Source organism: Prionailurus viverrinus, chromosome C1, assembly GCF_022837055.1.
Source record: "Prionailurus viverrinus isolate Anna chromosome C1, UM_Priviv_1.0, whole genome shotgun sequence".
In the NCBI taxonomy this organism is placed as follows: domain Eukaryota; kingdom Metazoa; phylum Chordata; class Mammalia; order Carnivora; family Felidae; genus Prionailurus; species Prionailurus viverrinus.
In genome coordinates this window covers 32937428-32953665 of record NC_062568.1, presented here as the reverse complement: position 1 = coordinate 32953665, position 16238 = coordinate 32937428, and the positions used below count along the sequence as shown (strand labels likewise).

At 39.2% G+C, this 16238-nt stretch overlaps 1 protein-coding gene across 2 annotated transcripts in view; it reads left to right on the top strand.

The window, feature by feature from the left end:
* MOB4 (MOB family member 4, phocein) overlaps positions 1–16238 on the top strand; it is a 44289-nt gene that overhangs the window by 12663 nt on the left and 15388 nt on the right. The window contains exons 1-2 of one of the 2 annotated variants that reach the window (XM_047870312.1): positions 2387–2536; positions 6201–6263. In XM_047870312.1, coding sequence (XP_047726268.1) covers positions 2477–2536; positions 6201–6263 — 123 coding nt within the window. In that variant the 5' untranslated portion in view covers positions 2387–2476. Of the gene's footprint in view, positions 1–2386; positions 2537–6200; positions 6264–16238 lie in introns of those variants that run through there. The other variant, XM_047870313.1, reaches the window with a different exon arrangement.

The window sequence follows — 16238 nt, the reverse complement described above, 5'->3', positions numbered from 1 at the left end:
CTCCATGAATATTTACTTTTATACTTGCTTTCATCATCTATGAGGTAGAGAGAAAGAACTGCTGTGTACTATTTTCAGTACAAATAAGGAAATGTCTCTTTAGGGAAGAAACAGTTTGGGTGCCACTTACCCTAGATTCTTATTTGATAGTTCAAAGTCTTATAGTCAACAGGCAAGAGAATCTCGATTTTCTGAATCCCAGCCCCATCTTTTCCATTTTATCTTAAAAAAGATTGTTCCTGGGGCACCTGGTTGGTTCAGTTGGTTAATCGTCTGACTTCAGCTCAGGTCATGATCTCCTGGTTCATTAGTTCGAGCCCCAAGTCAGGCTCTGTACAGACTGCTCAGAGCCTGGAGCCTGCTTCAGATTCTGTGTCTCCCTCTCTCTCTGCCCCTCCCCTGCTCACACTGTCTCTCTCTCAAGAATAAATAAATGTTAAAAAAAATTAAAAAACAAAAGACTATTCCTCCTTTAACTGAAATATTCAAGTAACCCAGTATTACATGTTATTGTTACTACTGATCATGCTCTCTTTTCTTCTTCTTCCCTCCCTTCCCCCACTCACCAAAATAACACTGTTTAGATATGTGGTTTTGTTTGGAGGTCATAATCTGCAGAGTGATGAAGAAATACATGTGAAGGTTATGAGCTAGAAACATTTCAAACCTAAAGAACAAGGTTCTTCCTGTAAACAAGGCCAGAGTCGACATCATAATGCAACTTTACTGGATTTTTCAGAGATGAATGCCTATTCTGTTTCTGAATTTATTTCTACTTATTCACTTTTTCTCTTGTTTTTTTTTTCAGATGAGCTGAAACAATATAACAAATCTGGACTTAAGAGAACATTAGGATGAGCCCCTTCAATTGTAGGTAACTGTTATTTACAATTCAGGGACATAACCACACAATCTGGGAAATTTTAACTTTAATCCTTGGAGTAAGTGAGGTAGAGTTGTTTAAAGATATATAGTCCTACCTAGCACTCTGCTCTCCCCAGATCCACCCCATGTCTTTATTTGGGAGGCAACAATTTCGGTGCCACTTGTCCAAGATTCTCACTGTATTTAGTAAGAGAACTGGTGATTGCACGTCTTTCTCCACTGCTACACTCTAAGCAATTCATGGTTAAAGATTGGGCCTTTTCATACTTGTACCTCAGTGCTGAACACATCGTGGGGCTTAATAAATATTTGTTGAATGAATAAATCTTTTGATATCCTAGGAAGTAGTGATGGAATTAAGTTCCTTGTTCTGGAAAAGTTACCAGTCTATACATCTTTCAAAATGAATGAATCTTAAAGACGAACCAACTTCCTGCTCTCAGGCCCCTTTGAGCCAAGTTCAAGTCACTGCTAATTACTCAACTTTGCTCCTACTCAATTTAACCAACCTCTCTTACACTCTTCCATTTTTGGAGGCTGGGACATAGTTCTCCTCTCAGCATTCCTGATACACTTTTAAGTGTATTTGATGGGATATCTGATGTTTTATTCTCTTGAAAATCACCCTAGCATATGCAGTTTTCACCCTTTGAGCTGGCTTTCTATCTGGTATCCTATGGCCCCTCTCAACCCAGATCAAATATTTAACGTTTCTAAACAGGAAACAAAAGTTTGCCAAAACTGCCATGATTTCATAACGTAAGAGAACATTTAAAACTTGCAACAAAGGAAATTTAGAATCCTGTAAAGATGTACAACTCCCACCATCTGTCAAGGGGCATCATTTCCTCCTCCTGCTTCTGACTTGCAAAAACTACGAGTTAATTTTGTGTACCAGATGTCCATTCTCAGATAATTAGTGTCTCAGTCTTTTATCTTCACAAATTTGTCATTGAAAAGGTCCTTGGCTTTGAAGTCAGAGGATGGCGGAAATACCATTTGACAATCTAAGCCCTAGTCTTATTTCAGATTGGGTCGGTGTCATGCGGGGGTCTGTGGAATTTTCCGACTGCTGGCCTGTTTTTCCACTTTGCTTGTCTATGAGGATTTCGGGACACAATTATGCTTCTCCGGGTATCTGCTAGGACAGAGGTTTACTGAAACGGTCACCATTGTGCAAGCTCTATCCGTTGAGTGTAACTAACCTAAACCCAGGGAGATGCAGCAATGTGTTACGCTCTTGCTCACTCCGAAGCGGGCTTCGGTGGGGGCCTGCGGACTTTCCCAAAGCCAGTCCTCGTCCTCGCTGCCACGTTTGTCCCTTCCTCCACGCCGCGACTTGCGAGTCGTCGGCTGTTCCTTCTCTCGTGTCCCTCCCTCCGCCAGCTGTTCCTTTCCGGTACTCTTTTCCGTCCTCCCGCCCTGCTCCGCGCGGGCCACGGCTGATCCTTCAGTTGCCGCCCCTCCCTGGCGCCCGGACCCAGAGCTCCGCTCCACCCCGTCCCGCCCCCCGACTCCCCCCGCCCGCCCCGGCGCAGGCAGCCTTCCCTTACATCCGGGTACCGACTCCAGCCGCCTAGACTTTGGCACTATGGTCATGGCGGAGGGGACGGCAGTGCTGAGGCGGAACAGGCCGGGCACCAAGGCGCAGGTACCATCTCTGCACCTTTTCTGCGTGGGGACTCTCGGTGGCGAGCCGCGCCGCATCTGGAAGCTGGCCGCCCCCGAAAAAAGATTGGGCCGGGGCGGTAAGCTGGCGGGCAGGGGGCACCCGTGCCCGGCCTGCTCTTCCGGAGCCGCAACCCCTGGGTTTAGCTGAGGCGGCGGCCGCTCGCGAGGCCTGCCGAGCCCTGACTTGAGGGTGGGCCTGAGGGGCTGGGTGCGAGCCTCGGGCGGTGACCGCCGGGACCCCGGTGTGCGAGCCCGTCGGCAGCGACTACTTGTTCTCGTCTCTCCCCTGAATTCTGACTATCGTCCGAGGGGCGCGGCCGGCCAGGTGGAGACCCTGGGGTTTTGGGAGGGTCGGTGCCGCCACGGCGGGAGGGGGTGTAAACAGCCAACCTGTTCTGGCTTCCGGTTCCTACCTGGCTTGTGACGTGCCTGCCCGGCTTCTGCCTGCAAGCTTGTCTAGCCGGATCCTGGTGGCGATTATCCTCCTGAGGTTTGCCTTTGACCATTTCTCGCTGCAGCTTTTCTCTGGCCCAACAAGTTTCATCATCAGGTTGCTCTTGTTAGATGTCATTCCTTGTTATTACGTGTGAGGCATAGTTTGGGAATAAACTGATAATAGTTTTATCAACTTTTAGTAGGCAGTATCTGGGGTGAGTTTGTGTTCCTTTAGGTATTGGTTCTGGGGGATTTTCAAAAGGCGGATGCCTCACATTCTAAGAAAATATTCAAATAGACATTTAGATTTGATGTGCTTAATCCACCAGCTGTTGAATAGGTGCTCTAAAATCAGAAGAGATGTGTTAAAATGTAATTTTAAAGAAAAAGTGATATAAGTGGGGAAAACAAACTGGAAAAAAACCATGGAGCTCTGACCATATGCCAGAGAAAATATTTTAATATACTGCACAGAATTTTGGAAAAGAAGTCCTTTCAAAGTATCTTTTATATCCAGACACTTCCCAGATCCATGTTACAGACAGGGAAACTGAAGCCCAGAGAATTGACTGCATTTGCTCAAGGTTACATAGTCTCTGGCTCATTGGTGACCTTGTTTATTCATCAAGTTGCTTTTAGTACAGAATTTTGGAGAGTTTAGTTTAAAAGTCTTACTATAGAGTCACATTTAGCTGTCAGTTACTTTTGGCAGTTTTGTGGGCATGTCATATTGTTTTTTTACATATTGTATATGGTTTCTTTAATTATTTTTTTAGTGTTTATTTTTGAGAGAGAGAGTGAGCGAGCGCATAAAAGAGGGGAGGGGGAGAGGAGCAGAGAGAGGGAGACACAGACTCCAGTGGGCTCCAGGCTGTCAGCTGTCAGCACAGAGCCTGACTTGGGGTTCAAACTCATGAACTGTGAGATCATGCCTGAGCTGAAGCCAGACGCTTAACCGACTGAGCCACCCAGCACCCCAATATTATGTATGCTTGCTTTTTACTTTTTCCAGACTTTCTTTATAAATGCTCTTTTTCTCAGAAACTTTTACCTCTTATTCTGTAGGAACATTGTTTCTGATTCTTCTCTTAAGTGATCAGCTTTTATATTTTTATATTGAGGTGGACTCGTGTTCTCACATTCTGAGAAGCGCCATCCATTTTTATTTACTCAGTTCTTAATTTTGAAAGGTTAGAAAGAATATATTTTAAGTTAATATTGTAGCATCTGTTTCCTATGTTATGAGTAAGTAACATATAAGAATTCTCCTTTGCTTTTTTCCCCGCATTGTCATAGATCAAGGTTGTTAAATAAAATGTCACAGAAAAGGTAAGGATTAAAAAAAGAAGACTGCTTAAGCAGCATTCTTTCCTATTTCTTATCTGTCACATTGATTTCCTTCAGTGAAATAGATCTATTCTAAATTATTTATTTAGAACTATAATAGAGTAGGTGAGGTGTCTACTTATTTTTTTCCTATTTTTTTTTTTAATTGGCTAGATTGGGATATAGGCACATAGTTGGTTTTCAGTAAATGTTTATTTCATGAAATGCATGAGAATGTTCATTAAGCCAATTTTCGGTTCCTTTTGTAAGTGTTTAAAGCATATGACAGTTATGATGAGACAAAACATTTGGTTACCAGCTAACACTTTTATATCTTTTCTGTATATTCCTATATGTGTGTTTTAATATTTTTAAAACAAAATATTTTACAAACTACCTTAATTTTTTTAAAGGGAAGAATAGTCAAAGCATATTGATGGAAAACATTTTCAGTATAAATTACATGGAAAGAATTTAAAAAACTACATGCTATCTAGGAAAAAAACATCGTGGAACAATTTCTAGAAAGTTATTTTTATTTCTTGATCTACCTATTAAATAACATGAGAGCATATTAAATAACATTAAATAATATGAGAGAAAGAGCAAGTGAACTCAAGCAGAGGAGGGGCAGAGAGAGAGAGACAGAGGAAGAGAGAGAATCCCAAGCAGGTTCCGAGCTGTGAGCGCAGAGCTTAGCAAAGGGCTCAGTTTCAGGAACCATGGGATCATGACCTGGCCCCAAATCAAAAGTGGAATGCATAATTGACTGAGCTACCCAGGTGCCCCTCCTGACATATTAAAATAAGTTAGTTCATTTTCATTCATATAGGGCAACTATAAAAAAATGTGAAAAGTTTAAGACACTTAAGGTATACCTATCATCTACTCTGATAACTAAGATGTTACTAATATAGATAAATCCCTCTTTATCACATTCTTCTGTCTTCTACTCACTTCTTCCAACCAAATGATAGTGATTATCATTGCTTTGCTGCATACTTTTACTATGTATGCATTGTCTCCAGAAGTATGCTTTGCACTTTCTTAAATTTTTATTCATGTGGTATCGTACACTGAATTTGTCATTTGCTCCAGCTTTTGCTTAAAGTGTTTGGAGACTTACCCATGTTGATTGATACAGGGTTATATATCACTGGTTCACTACTCCTGTTTCCCTCAGTTTTACCCCAGAGTCATTTATCAAGCAACTACTATATGTTGTGCTGCCTGCTAAGGATACATAGGTAGACTTTGCTGAAAAAAATCAGTCAGATGGGAAGATTCTTAAATACTTAGGGGAATGTCTGTGTACTGGACTATTTATAGAGAATTTCAGAACTGGTATAAGGTGATCCACAAAAGTACCAATTGCCCTTAATGAAGACTGGTTGACTACTTTTTAGCGGAGCTCATATTTTGATTTAGAAATTTAAAACACTGTTTGGAATTGGAATAATAATTTATGTCTCTCTAAAATAGTACTTGTGGACAATAACTACTAGCACCACCACCACTGCCACCACCATCACAAACTATTCTCTTTAGGTAAAAACTGAATCAGTGCTTGGAGATTTTTTTTCAACTTAACTTTTTGAGAGATATTTAACCACCATAAACAAAAAAGTGATAGATTTATCTCCTCAGGTAATCCATGAAAAGTTTAGGGATTTATGGTTGAAAATTTTAACTTGTAGTTCAGTTAAATAAAATCTTGGTGTTCATTTTAAAGTTCCTTTGGCTTACTCACTGATAATCATGTTGTTTATAGTATGAGAGCTTTCTTCTTCCAGTATAACTTTATTAAGAATTAAAGTTAATGAAAATAATGTTGCCTCTTTGTAACTTTGTATGTGCTTTAACCATGAATTTTTTTTTTATAGGATTTCTATAATTGGCCTGATGAATCCTTTGATGAAATGGACAGTACACTAGCTGTTCAGCAGGTAATAACAATAGTTTTTTGCAACTCCAGTAACCTGAGCATTTTGCCTCCCTTGGAGTAGTTAAATATTCCTATGTCTTTTAGCATAAGTCAGAATCCATGGAAATAACAGGATGCCTGTTTAAAACTTTTATCAGTCTTTCATTTTGTTTTAAGATGGCATAGTAAGCTATACTGAAGCTTAAGTACATTTTAATATCTATTAATATGTGCCAAATTAGGGTACCAAATTTTACTTTAGAGTGAATTTAATTCAAAGTTAATTGAATGCTAAATTAGAATAACATAATTAAGTAGGAAGAAAGAGCATACGTGGTTACTGAAACTTGAGAACATGTATCTAAACTTACATTTTTAAAAATTATTTTGAAGTTTATTTTGAGAGAGAGTGTAAGTGCAAGTAGGAGAGGGGCAGAGAGGTGGGGGGGGGGGGGGGAGAGAGAGAGAGAGAACGAGAACCCCAAGCAGGCTTGATGCTGTCAGTGCAGAGCCCGACTGTGAGATCACGACCTGAGCTGAAATCACAAGTTGGATGCTTAACAGACTGAGCCACCCAGGCACCCCTAAATTTACATTTAAATTTTAGTTGCCATTAGCTCTTAATGTTTGTGCTCTCTAATACATTTGAGGGCTAAGATGCCTCCTTTTAGGTTATTGCCACTATTAAGTAGTTCACTAAGGCAGTGATTATCATGGAGATGGACTTCTGTAACTTATGTGGGTTGAAAAGCCCCTCAGGGGATTCTTAAACGTTCTTATTGAGAATCACCCTACATTGGGTTTAAAAAAAATGTAATAGTTCTTCCAAAATGAGTAAAATCTAGAATCTAGGAAAGAAATACTTGCTATAGCCAATTATTAAAAGTTGCATTAAGAGGTTAACAAAAAGATGAGTAAAATTAGACTAAGAATTGGTTAACCAGTTGGACTAGTAAGTTGGATTTGGCATTGGTTAAGTAACATTTTTTCTTAAGTTTACTTATTTATTTTGGGAGAGAGCACGTGTGCCAGCAAGGGAGGGGCGGGGGGGGGGTGGTGGGTAGAGAGAGAATCCCAAGCAGGCTCCACACTGTCAGCACAGAGCCTGATGTAAAGCTCAAACTCACAACTCAAAGTGAAATCGTGACCTGAGCCGAAGTCAAGAGTCAGGTGTAAGTGAAGAGTCAGACGCTTAACCAACTGAGCCACCCAGGGGCCCTGGTTAACTAACATATTTAAAGGAAAAATATGTAATAAAGAAAGGCTTGGCTTTATCTTGATAGTGAGATAATAGAAGTAGAAGTTGTTTGGATTTATTGTGTTATTTGAAGATTCTGGGAAATCAAACAGAAATACAGTTGAATTCTTTGAGCATAAAAACCAATTCATGATATTAACAGAAATACTGAAAACCTTTCGAATGGACTCAGTATAATATTTAGCACAGGAAATGGAAGAATATTCATGAATGAATGGCTTTATTTGTTCATTGCCTTTAAAGAATGTATTGTTCAATCAGCAAATATTTATTGGGCAATGAGACAGGCCTTGTGGAAGACACAGAAATATAAACCTAGAGTTCTATGCCTGGAAATTGGGAAAAATTACAGGAAAAGTGTGTGGATATTTCTCCCTTAAACATTTTTTTTTAAGTTTGTTATTTATTTTTGAGAGACAGAAAGAGTGAGCCAGGGAGGGGTAAGAGTGAGAGAGAGAATCCCAAGCAGGCTCTGCACTGTCAGCATGGAACCCAGTGTGGGGCTTGAACTGTGAGATCATGACCTGAGCCATCTCCCTTTAAAAGTAGAGGTTGTGTGCTGCTACTTTGTTGAATTTATTAGTTGGAACTTTTTGTGTGTGTGTGTGTGTGTAATCTTTAGGTACATATTGAGAACATGTCATCTGTAAACAATTTGACTTCTTCCTTTCTAATCTGGTTGCCTTTTATTTATTTTTCTTACCTAATTGCTCTGGCTAAAACTGCTAATACTCCTTTGAATAGAAGTGGCAAAAGAGGCATCTTGTTCTTGATCTTAAGAGGAAAGCTATCAGTCTTTCACATTGAGTATGAGGTGCACTGTGGGTTTTTCATACGTGACCTTGATTATGTTATTATGTTACTGGTTTCCTTCTGTTTGTAGTTTGTTGACTGTTTTTGACCTAAAAAGGTGTTGAATTTTGTCAAATATACCAATTCAGATGAACATGTGATTTTTTTCCCCCTTCATTTTGTTAATGAGGCATATATATCAGTTTTTGTATCTTGAACCATCCTTGCATTCTAGAAATAAATCCCCCTTGATAATGATCTACAATTCTCTTAATTTGCTGTTGAATTTGGCTTGCCAGGATTTTTTGTGTCAGTATTCATAAGGGATACTGGTTTCTAGTTTTCCTCACGTGTCTTTGTTTGACTTTGGTGTCAGGCAATGCTGACATCATAGAATGAGTTAGGAAGTATTCCCTCCTCTTTGATTTTTTAGAAGAGCTTTAAGAGGATTGGTGTTCTTTATTTTTTTTTTTTTTTGTTATTATTTTTTAATCTATCTTTATTTTTAGAGAGAAGGAGAGAGTGCTAGCAGGGGAGGGGCAGGGAGAGAGGGGGACAGAGGATCCGAAGCAGGCTCTGCTGACAGCAGAGAGCCCGACGTGAGCCTCAAACTCATGAACCATGAGATCATGACCTGAGCAGAAGTTGGATACTTAACCGACTGAGCCATCCAGGCATCCCAGCACTGGTATTCTTGAAATGTTTGGTAAAATTCACCACTGAAGCCATTGGGTCTTTTCTTTGGTTGCACAACGTTGTGAATGTAATTAATGCCACTGAACTATACACTTAAAAATGGTTTAAATGGCTATCCTCATTGAATGGTCTTGGCACACTTGTCAAAAATTATGTGACTATATGTGTAAGGATTATTTCTTTGGGCTCATTCAGTTCCATTGGTCTGTATGTGTACCCTTATACCAATACTACATTGTTTTGATTACTATAGCTTTGTAGTAAGTTTTGAAATTGGGGAGTGTTGAGTTCAACATGCTTCCCAACTGAGCCTGCCAGACACCCTGTTTTTTTAATTAATACTGAACCACCTTTTGTTCCTTGCAGCTTCCTCTTGATTGATGTTTGTATGGTATATCTTTTTCCATCCTTTTACTTTTAATCTACCTATATTTGAAGTAAGTTTCTTGTAGACGGTGTATGGTTGGGTTATCTTTTCTTGTTTTTTTTTTTTTTGTGTGTGTGATAGTGTGTGTCTTTTAATGGGTGTATTTAGGCCATTTAATATTAATTTAGTTACTGGTAGATATGTTTACATGTCGGTCTACCATCTAGGTTGTTCCCTCTGGGTTTTTTGTTGTTGTTGTTCATTTCCTCTTTTCTGCCTTTTTACAGATTGAACATTTTTAGTGTTCTATTTTCTAATTTTGTCTGTCTCTTTATGTAATATATTTTTTTAAGTTTATTTATTTTGAGAGAGAGGGAGAGAGAATCCCAGGCAGGCTCCATGCTCAGCACAGAGTCTGCTACAGGGCTTGGTCCCTTGACCACAAGATCACAAGTCAGACACCCAACCAACTGAGCCACCCAGGTGCCTCTGTATAATATATTTGAAATATATAATGTAGAAACTATCATCCTATGGATCCCATTATCCCTTTATGCTTTTCCTGTCAATATTACATTTATATACATTGGAAACCCCATTAGTCAATGTTATATTTTTGCTGTCATCTGCCAAAACATATTTCAAAGAACTCAGGAGGAGAATGGCCTATTATAATTATACCCAGATATTTATAATTTCTGTTTTTCTTGATTCTAAGTTTTCTTCTGGTGTTATATTTTCCCCCTTCTGTCTAAAGAACTTCCTTTAGCAATTCTTTTAGAGTGATCTGCTGGCTAGAAATTATCTTTTGTTTTCTTTCATCTGAAAATGTCTTTATCTTCATTCCTGAAGGGTATTTTTGTTAGATATAGAATTCTGGGTTGATAGTTCTTTCAGCACTTTGAACATGTTGTGTCAGTTCCTTCTGTCTGTGGTTTCTGATGAGAAAGTGGCAGTTTTTAAAATATTTTGTAGGTCATGTGTCTTTTTTCACTGGTTTATCTTTAGTTTTTGGCAGCTTCATTATGTGTCTAAGCATGGATTTCTTTGAGGTTTTTATTTGTTGTTCATTCTGCTTTTCTCTATTGTAAATATATTTACCATTTTGCCATTTTTAAGTGTACTTTTTAAAAAAATTTATTTATTTTATTTATATTTTTGCCCCCAGCGTGGGGCTCGAATTCATGACCCTGAGATCTACTGATTGAGCCAGCTTAAGTGTATAGCTTACACTATAAAGGGGCCCTTTAAGTGTGTAGCTCTGTGGCATTAAATATATTCACATTATTGTGAATCATTATAACCTCTATCTGCAGAAGTTTTTTATCTTTAACAGCTGAAACTCTGTGTCCATTAAACAATGACAACTTTCCACTACTCCCTTCTCCCAGTTCACTCATCTTCTTGAATTGAGATTTTCACATATTCTTTGTATACTGAGTAATTTTGGATTGTATTCTGGACATTTTGAATATTATGCTGAGACTTTGGTCTTATTTAATCCCACGGAGAATGTTATTTTTGTTTTAGCAGGTATCTGACCTCATTAGATACAGGTTGCCAGTTCCAACCTGACTGAGGTTCCAGTGTTTGTTCAGATTTCAAATCTTTGTACTCCTCCTTGAATCTGTTCTGTGTGTACCAATCTGTGGTCAGCCTGGGTGGAGGTATATCTGTTAGTTCATTTCTCAAAGTCTGTCATATGCTAATTATGATCAGATCAATGTATGTGGGCATGCGCAGATTAGGATTGAGCCCAGGAGTTCATAAACACCTTATGGGGTCACATTTCTGAATTTTGCTCTCTTTAATATCTCTCTGATACATTCTGGTTCCCTGGGGCCCACCTTTTTGATCTTCCAACCAGAAACCACTTACTAGAATTGTGCTGCAGTTGTGGGAAGACAAAGAGAGAAAAAGAAATAGGGTTTGATCCACCACCAAATGGAGAGGACGATTTCTCTTCCTGAGAATTTTGTCTCTTGAATTTTTCTGTTGCCAGCTGCTTTTGCTGCCATTGTGGAATTGTCTTAGGCATAGGCTATGAAAGTGGAGAAAAAGCAGAGGGCAAAAAGCCAGCAGCTTTCTTTCATTCTTTTTGAGCTTTTAGGAGTACCATTTTCCACTCCTTGAGCCAGAACTATGTAGTTTCTCCTGGATCTTTTAGCACCAACAGAGCTCATTTTTGGGTTGCATCCTGTATTGAGTTTAGGCCAGGGGATACCAGAGGGGAAAAGAAACATCACAACTTCACTGCGAGTTCAGTGACTTTGAATCTGGTGTTCTTTTCAGCTCTTCTTTTTGATATTTGTTCTTCAAAGATCTCAAATTGCTATACCATGCATTCTGTCCAGATTTTATAATTATGTACGGTGGGAGAGAAAAGTTGATGTGTGTTTACTCCATCTTACCTAGAACTGGAAGCAATAAAATGCTTTTGAATGGTATTTTACTGTTCCCAAATGATTTCTAAAAACTGCTTTAGGAAAAATCTTCTGTAAAACACCATACTAGATCATTGTAATTCTTAATAATTACAGCCCACAGGAATAAATCACTGGAAGGATATGTTTGTGCCTTTTTCATAACAGAAGGAAGAATTTTGTGCCCTTTTTTTTTTTTTTTTTAAACTTAGTCCAGAAGTATGGTATAGTATATTCCTGTACTGAGGAGACTTGAAAGGCCTGGGAAGTAAGTATATGCTGAGAGCATCTGAAATGCTAGTGAGCTTGCAGGTGACAGTATGAAGTAGAAGTGGTAATACCTTTAGAAGCTACCTGAAAAAATTCTTTTCAAGAAATGGTGGTAAGTTAGGATTTTAAAGTTCTTGGAAGCATAAAGAACACTCTTGTGAGGTTGTTTTCTGGATTTTTTTTTTGGTAGAATTTCTTAAAGAGTACAAAGCTAGTTTCTTAAATAATAGTTGTATAATTTACTCAGCTTCAAAACCTCTCTCTTAGCGTTAAAATTCAGAAGCAAAAGTTTTGCGTAGTAATGGTACTACTTTTCCATTTAACTGAATTACTAAATAAGTAACATAATAAAGATAATGTTAAAAATGTACTTAAGAATATTACAGCTTTTGGGGCGCCTGGGTGGCTCAGTCGGTTAAGCGGCCGACTTCAGCTCAGGTCACGATCTCGCGCTCCGTGAGTTCGAGCCCCGCGTCAGGCTCTGGGCTGATGGCTCGGAGCCTGGAGCCTGCTTCCGGTTCTGTGTCTCCCTCTCTCTCTGCCCCTCCCCCGTTCATGCTCTGTCTCTCTCTGTCCCAAGAATAAATAAACGTTGAAAAAAAAAAATTAAAAAAAAAAAATATTACAGCTTTTCATGATAGGGCCAATTCTTGCTTTTTTTCCCCATTTCATATTTGTGTATCTTGTGATGCACTTGAAAAAATTAATCCAAGTTTAGATTTATACTACATTGTGTGTGACAGGGACAGGATAGAGAAACATTACAGTTGTAAATCTTTAGTTTTCAGATGTTTTGAGAATGATAAAAATAATTTTTCAGAATGAACAGAAATTGCTAATAGTACTAATAACTCAGAAACAATATAAAAATTTCTGTAAGGTAAACATTATATTTAGGGAGCATTAGAACATTTCTTTTTCTTTTTTTTTTTTATTTAATTAATTTTTTGGTTTTAAATCTTTTTTTTTTTTTTCAACGTTTATTTATTTTTGGGACAGAGAGAGACAGAGCATGAACGGGGGAGGGGCAGAGAGAGAGGGAGACACAGAACCGGAAGCAGGCTCCAGGCTCTGAGCCATCAGGCCAGAGCCTGACGCGGGGCTCGAACTCACAGACTGCGAGATCGTGACCTGGCTGAAGCCGGACGCCCAACCGACTGCGCCACCCAGGCGCCCCTCTCTTTTTTTTTTTAATTTATTGTCAAATTGGTTTCCATATAATACCTAGTGCTCATCCCAACAAGTGCCCTCCTCCCTGCCCATCACCCACTTTTCCCTCTCCCCCACTCCCCATCTACCCTTGGTTTGTTCTCAGTCCTTAAGAGTTTCTTATGGTTTGCCTCCCTCCCTCTCTGTAACTTTTTTTTTTCCCCTTCCCCTCCCCCATGGTCTTCTGTTAACGTTTCTCAAGATCCACATATGAGTGAAAACATATGGTATTTGTCTTTCTCTGCCTGGCTTATTTCACTTAGCATAATATCGTCCATTTCCATCCACGTTGCTGCAAATGGCCAGATTTCATTCTTACTCATTGCCAAGTAGTATTCCACTGTATATAAAAACCACATCTTCTTTATCCATTTATCAGTTGATGGACATTTAGGCTCTTTCCATAATTTGGCTATTGTTGAAAGTGCTGTTGTAAACATTGGGGTACATGTGCCCCTATACATCAGCATTCCTGTATCCCTTGGGTAAATTCCTAGCAGTGCTATTGCTGGGTCATAGGGGAGATCTATTTTTAATTTTTTGAGGAAGCTCCACACTGTTTTCAAGAGCAGCTATACCAGTTTGCATTCCCACCAGCAGTGTAAGAGGGTTCCCGTTTCTTCACATCCTCGCCAACATCTATGGTCTCCTGATTTGTTCATTTTAGCCATTCTGACCGGTGTGAGGTGATATCTCATTGTAGTTTTGATTTATATTTCCCTGATGATGAGTGACATTGAGCATTTTTTCATGTGTCAGTTGGCCATCTGGATGTCTTCTTTGGAAAAGTGTCTATTCATGTCTTCTGCCCATTTCTTCACTGGATTATTTGTTTTTCAGGTGTGGAGTTTGGTGAGTTCTTTATAGATTTTGGATACTAGCCCTTTATCTGATATGTCATTTGCAAATATCTTTTCCCATTCTGACAGTTGCCTTTTACTTTTGTTGATTGTTTTCCTTTGCAGTGCAGAAGCTTTTGATCCTGATGAGGTCCCAGTAGTTCATTTTTGCTTTTAATTCCCTTGCCTTTGGAGGTATGTGAAGTAAGAAATTGCTGTGGCTGAGGTCAAAGAGGTTTTTTCCTGCTTTCTCCTCTAGGGTTTTGATAGTTTCCTGTCTCACATTCAGGTCCTTCATCCATTTTGAGTTTATTTTTGTGAATGGTGTAAGAAAGTAGTCTAGTTTCATTCTTCTGCATGTTGCTGTGCAGTTCTCCCAGCACCATTTGTTAAAGAGACTGTCTTTTTTTCCACTGGATACTCTTTCCTGCTTTGTCAAAGATTAGTTGGCCATACTTTTGTGGGTCCAATTCTGGGGTCTATATTCCATTGGTTTATGTGTCTGTTTTTGTGCCAATACCATACTGTCTTGATGATTACAGCTTTGTAGTAGAGGCTACAATCTGGAATTGTGATGCCTCACGTTTTGGTTTTCTTCTTCAATATTACTTTGGCTATGCGGGGTCTTTTGTGGTTCCATACAAATTTTAGGATTGTTTGTTCTAGCTATGAGAAGAATGCTGGTGCAATTTTGATTGGGATTGCATTGAATATGTAGATTTCTTTGGGTAGTATTGACTTTTTAACAATATTTATTCTTCCAATCCATGAGCATGGAATGTTTTTCCATTTCTTTGTACCTTCTTCAATTTCCTTAATAAACTTTCTGTAGTTTCCAGCATAGAGATCTTTTACATCTTTGGTTAGGTTTATTCTTAGGTATTTTCTTTCTTTTTTTTTTTTTTCTTTTTTTTTTTTCCTTTTTTTTTTTTTCTTTTTTTTTTTTTAATATTTCTATTGAGAGAGAGAGAGCATGAGCAAGTGCAGGTGAGGAAGGGGCAGGGAGAGGGAGAGAGAGAGAATCCCGAGCAGGCTCTGCATTGTCAGCATAGAGCATAATGCAGGGCTCAGTCCCCTGAACCGTGAGATCATGACCTGAGCCAAAATCAAGAGTCAGACACTTAACTGACTGAGCCACCCATCCGCTACTAGGACATTTACTTTTCTTAGCTCATTAAAAAAAAATTTTTTTTTAATGTTTATTTATTTTAGAAGGAGAGAGAGACAGAGTGTGATTGGGGGAGAGGCAGAGAGAGAGGGAGACACAGAATGTGAAGCAGGCTCCAGGCTTTGAGCTGTCAGCACAGAGCCTGACTTGGGGCTCAAACTCACAAACCGCGAGATCATGACCTGAGCCAAAGTCAGATGCTTAACCGACTGAGCCACCCAGGTGCCCCTTTCTTAGCTCATTTTAGATGATAGCTGTCTCTCTTTCCATAAAAGTATGGAGGACTCACATTTTTGCTTTCTTTCAGAGTTAAGGATTTCTTCTGTTCTCTCTCTTTTTTATTAAGTTTTATTTATTTTTGAGAGAAATGGAGAGCGTGTACACAGACATGGAAGGGGGAGGGGCAGAGAGCGAGAGGGAGAAGAGAGAATCACAAGCAGGATCCGTGTCAGCACAGAGCCCATATGGGGCCTGAACCCACAAACCGCGAGATCATGATCTGAGCCAAAATCAAGAGCTGGACACTCAACCGACTGAACCACCCAGGCGCCCCTGTTCTCTCTCTCTCTCTTTTTTTTTTTTAAAATTTTTAAATGTTTCTTTATATTAGAGAGAAACACTGGTGAGTAGGGGAGGGGCAGAGAGAGACAGAGACAGAATCTGAAGCAGGCTCCAGGCTCTGAGCTGTCAGCACAGCCTGTCACAGGATTTGAACTCACAAGCTGTGAGATTATGACCTGAGCAAAGTCAGACACTTAGCTGACTGAGCCACCCAGTTACCCCCCTAGGCGCCCCTGTTTTCTTAATTGTTTTACATGTATTATCATTAATAAAATCTAGATTCCCTGAAGATTGACAACTTGTACCTCTGCCTATAAAAAATTGAATAATTTTGAGTAAATTCAGTTACTAAACATGTGGTTAAAGACTTAGGATTCATTATGAGCCAGCTGTATTGCATAGAATATATTTTTG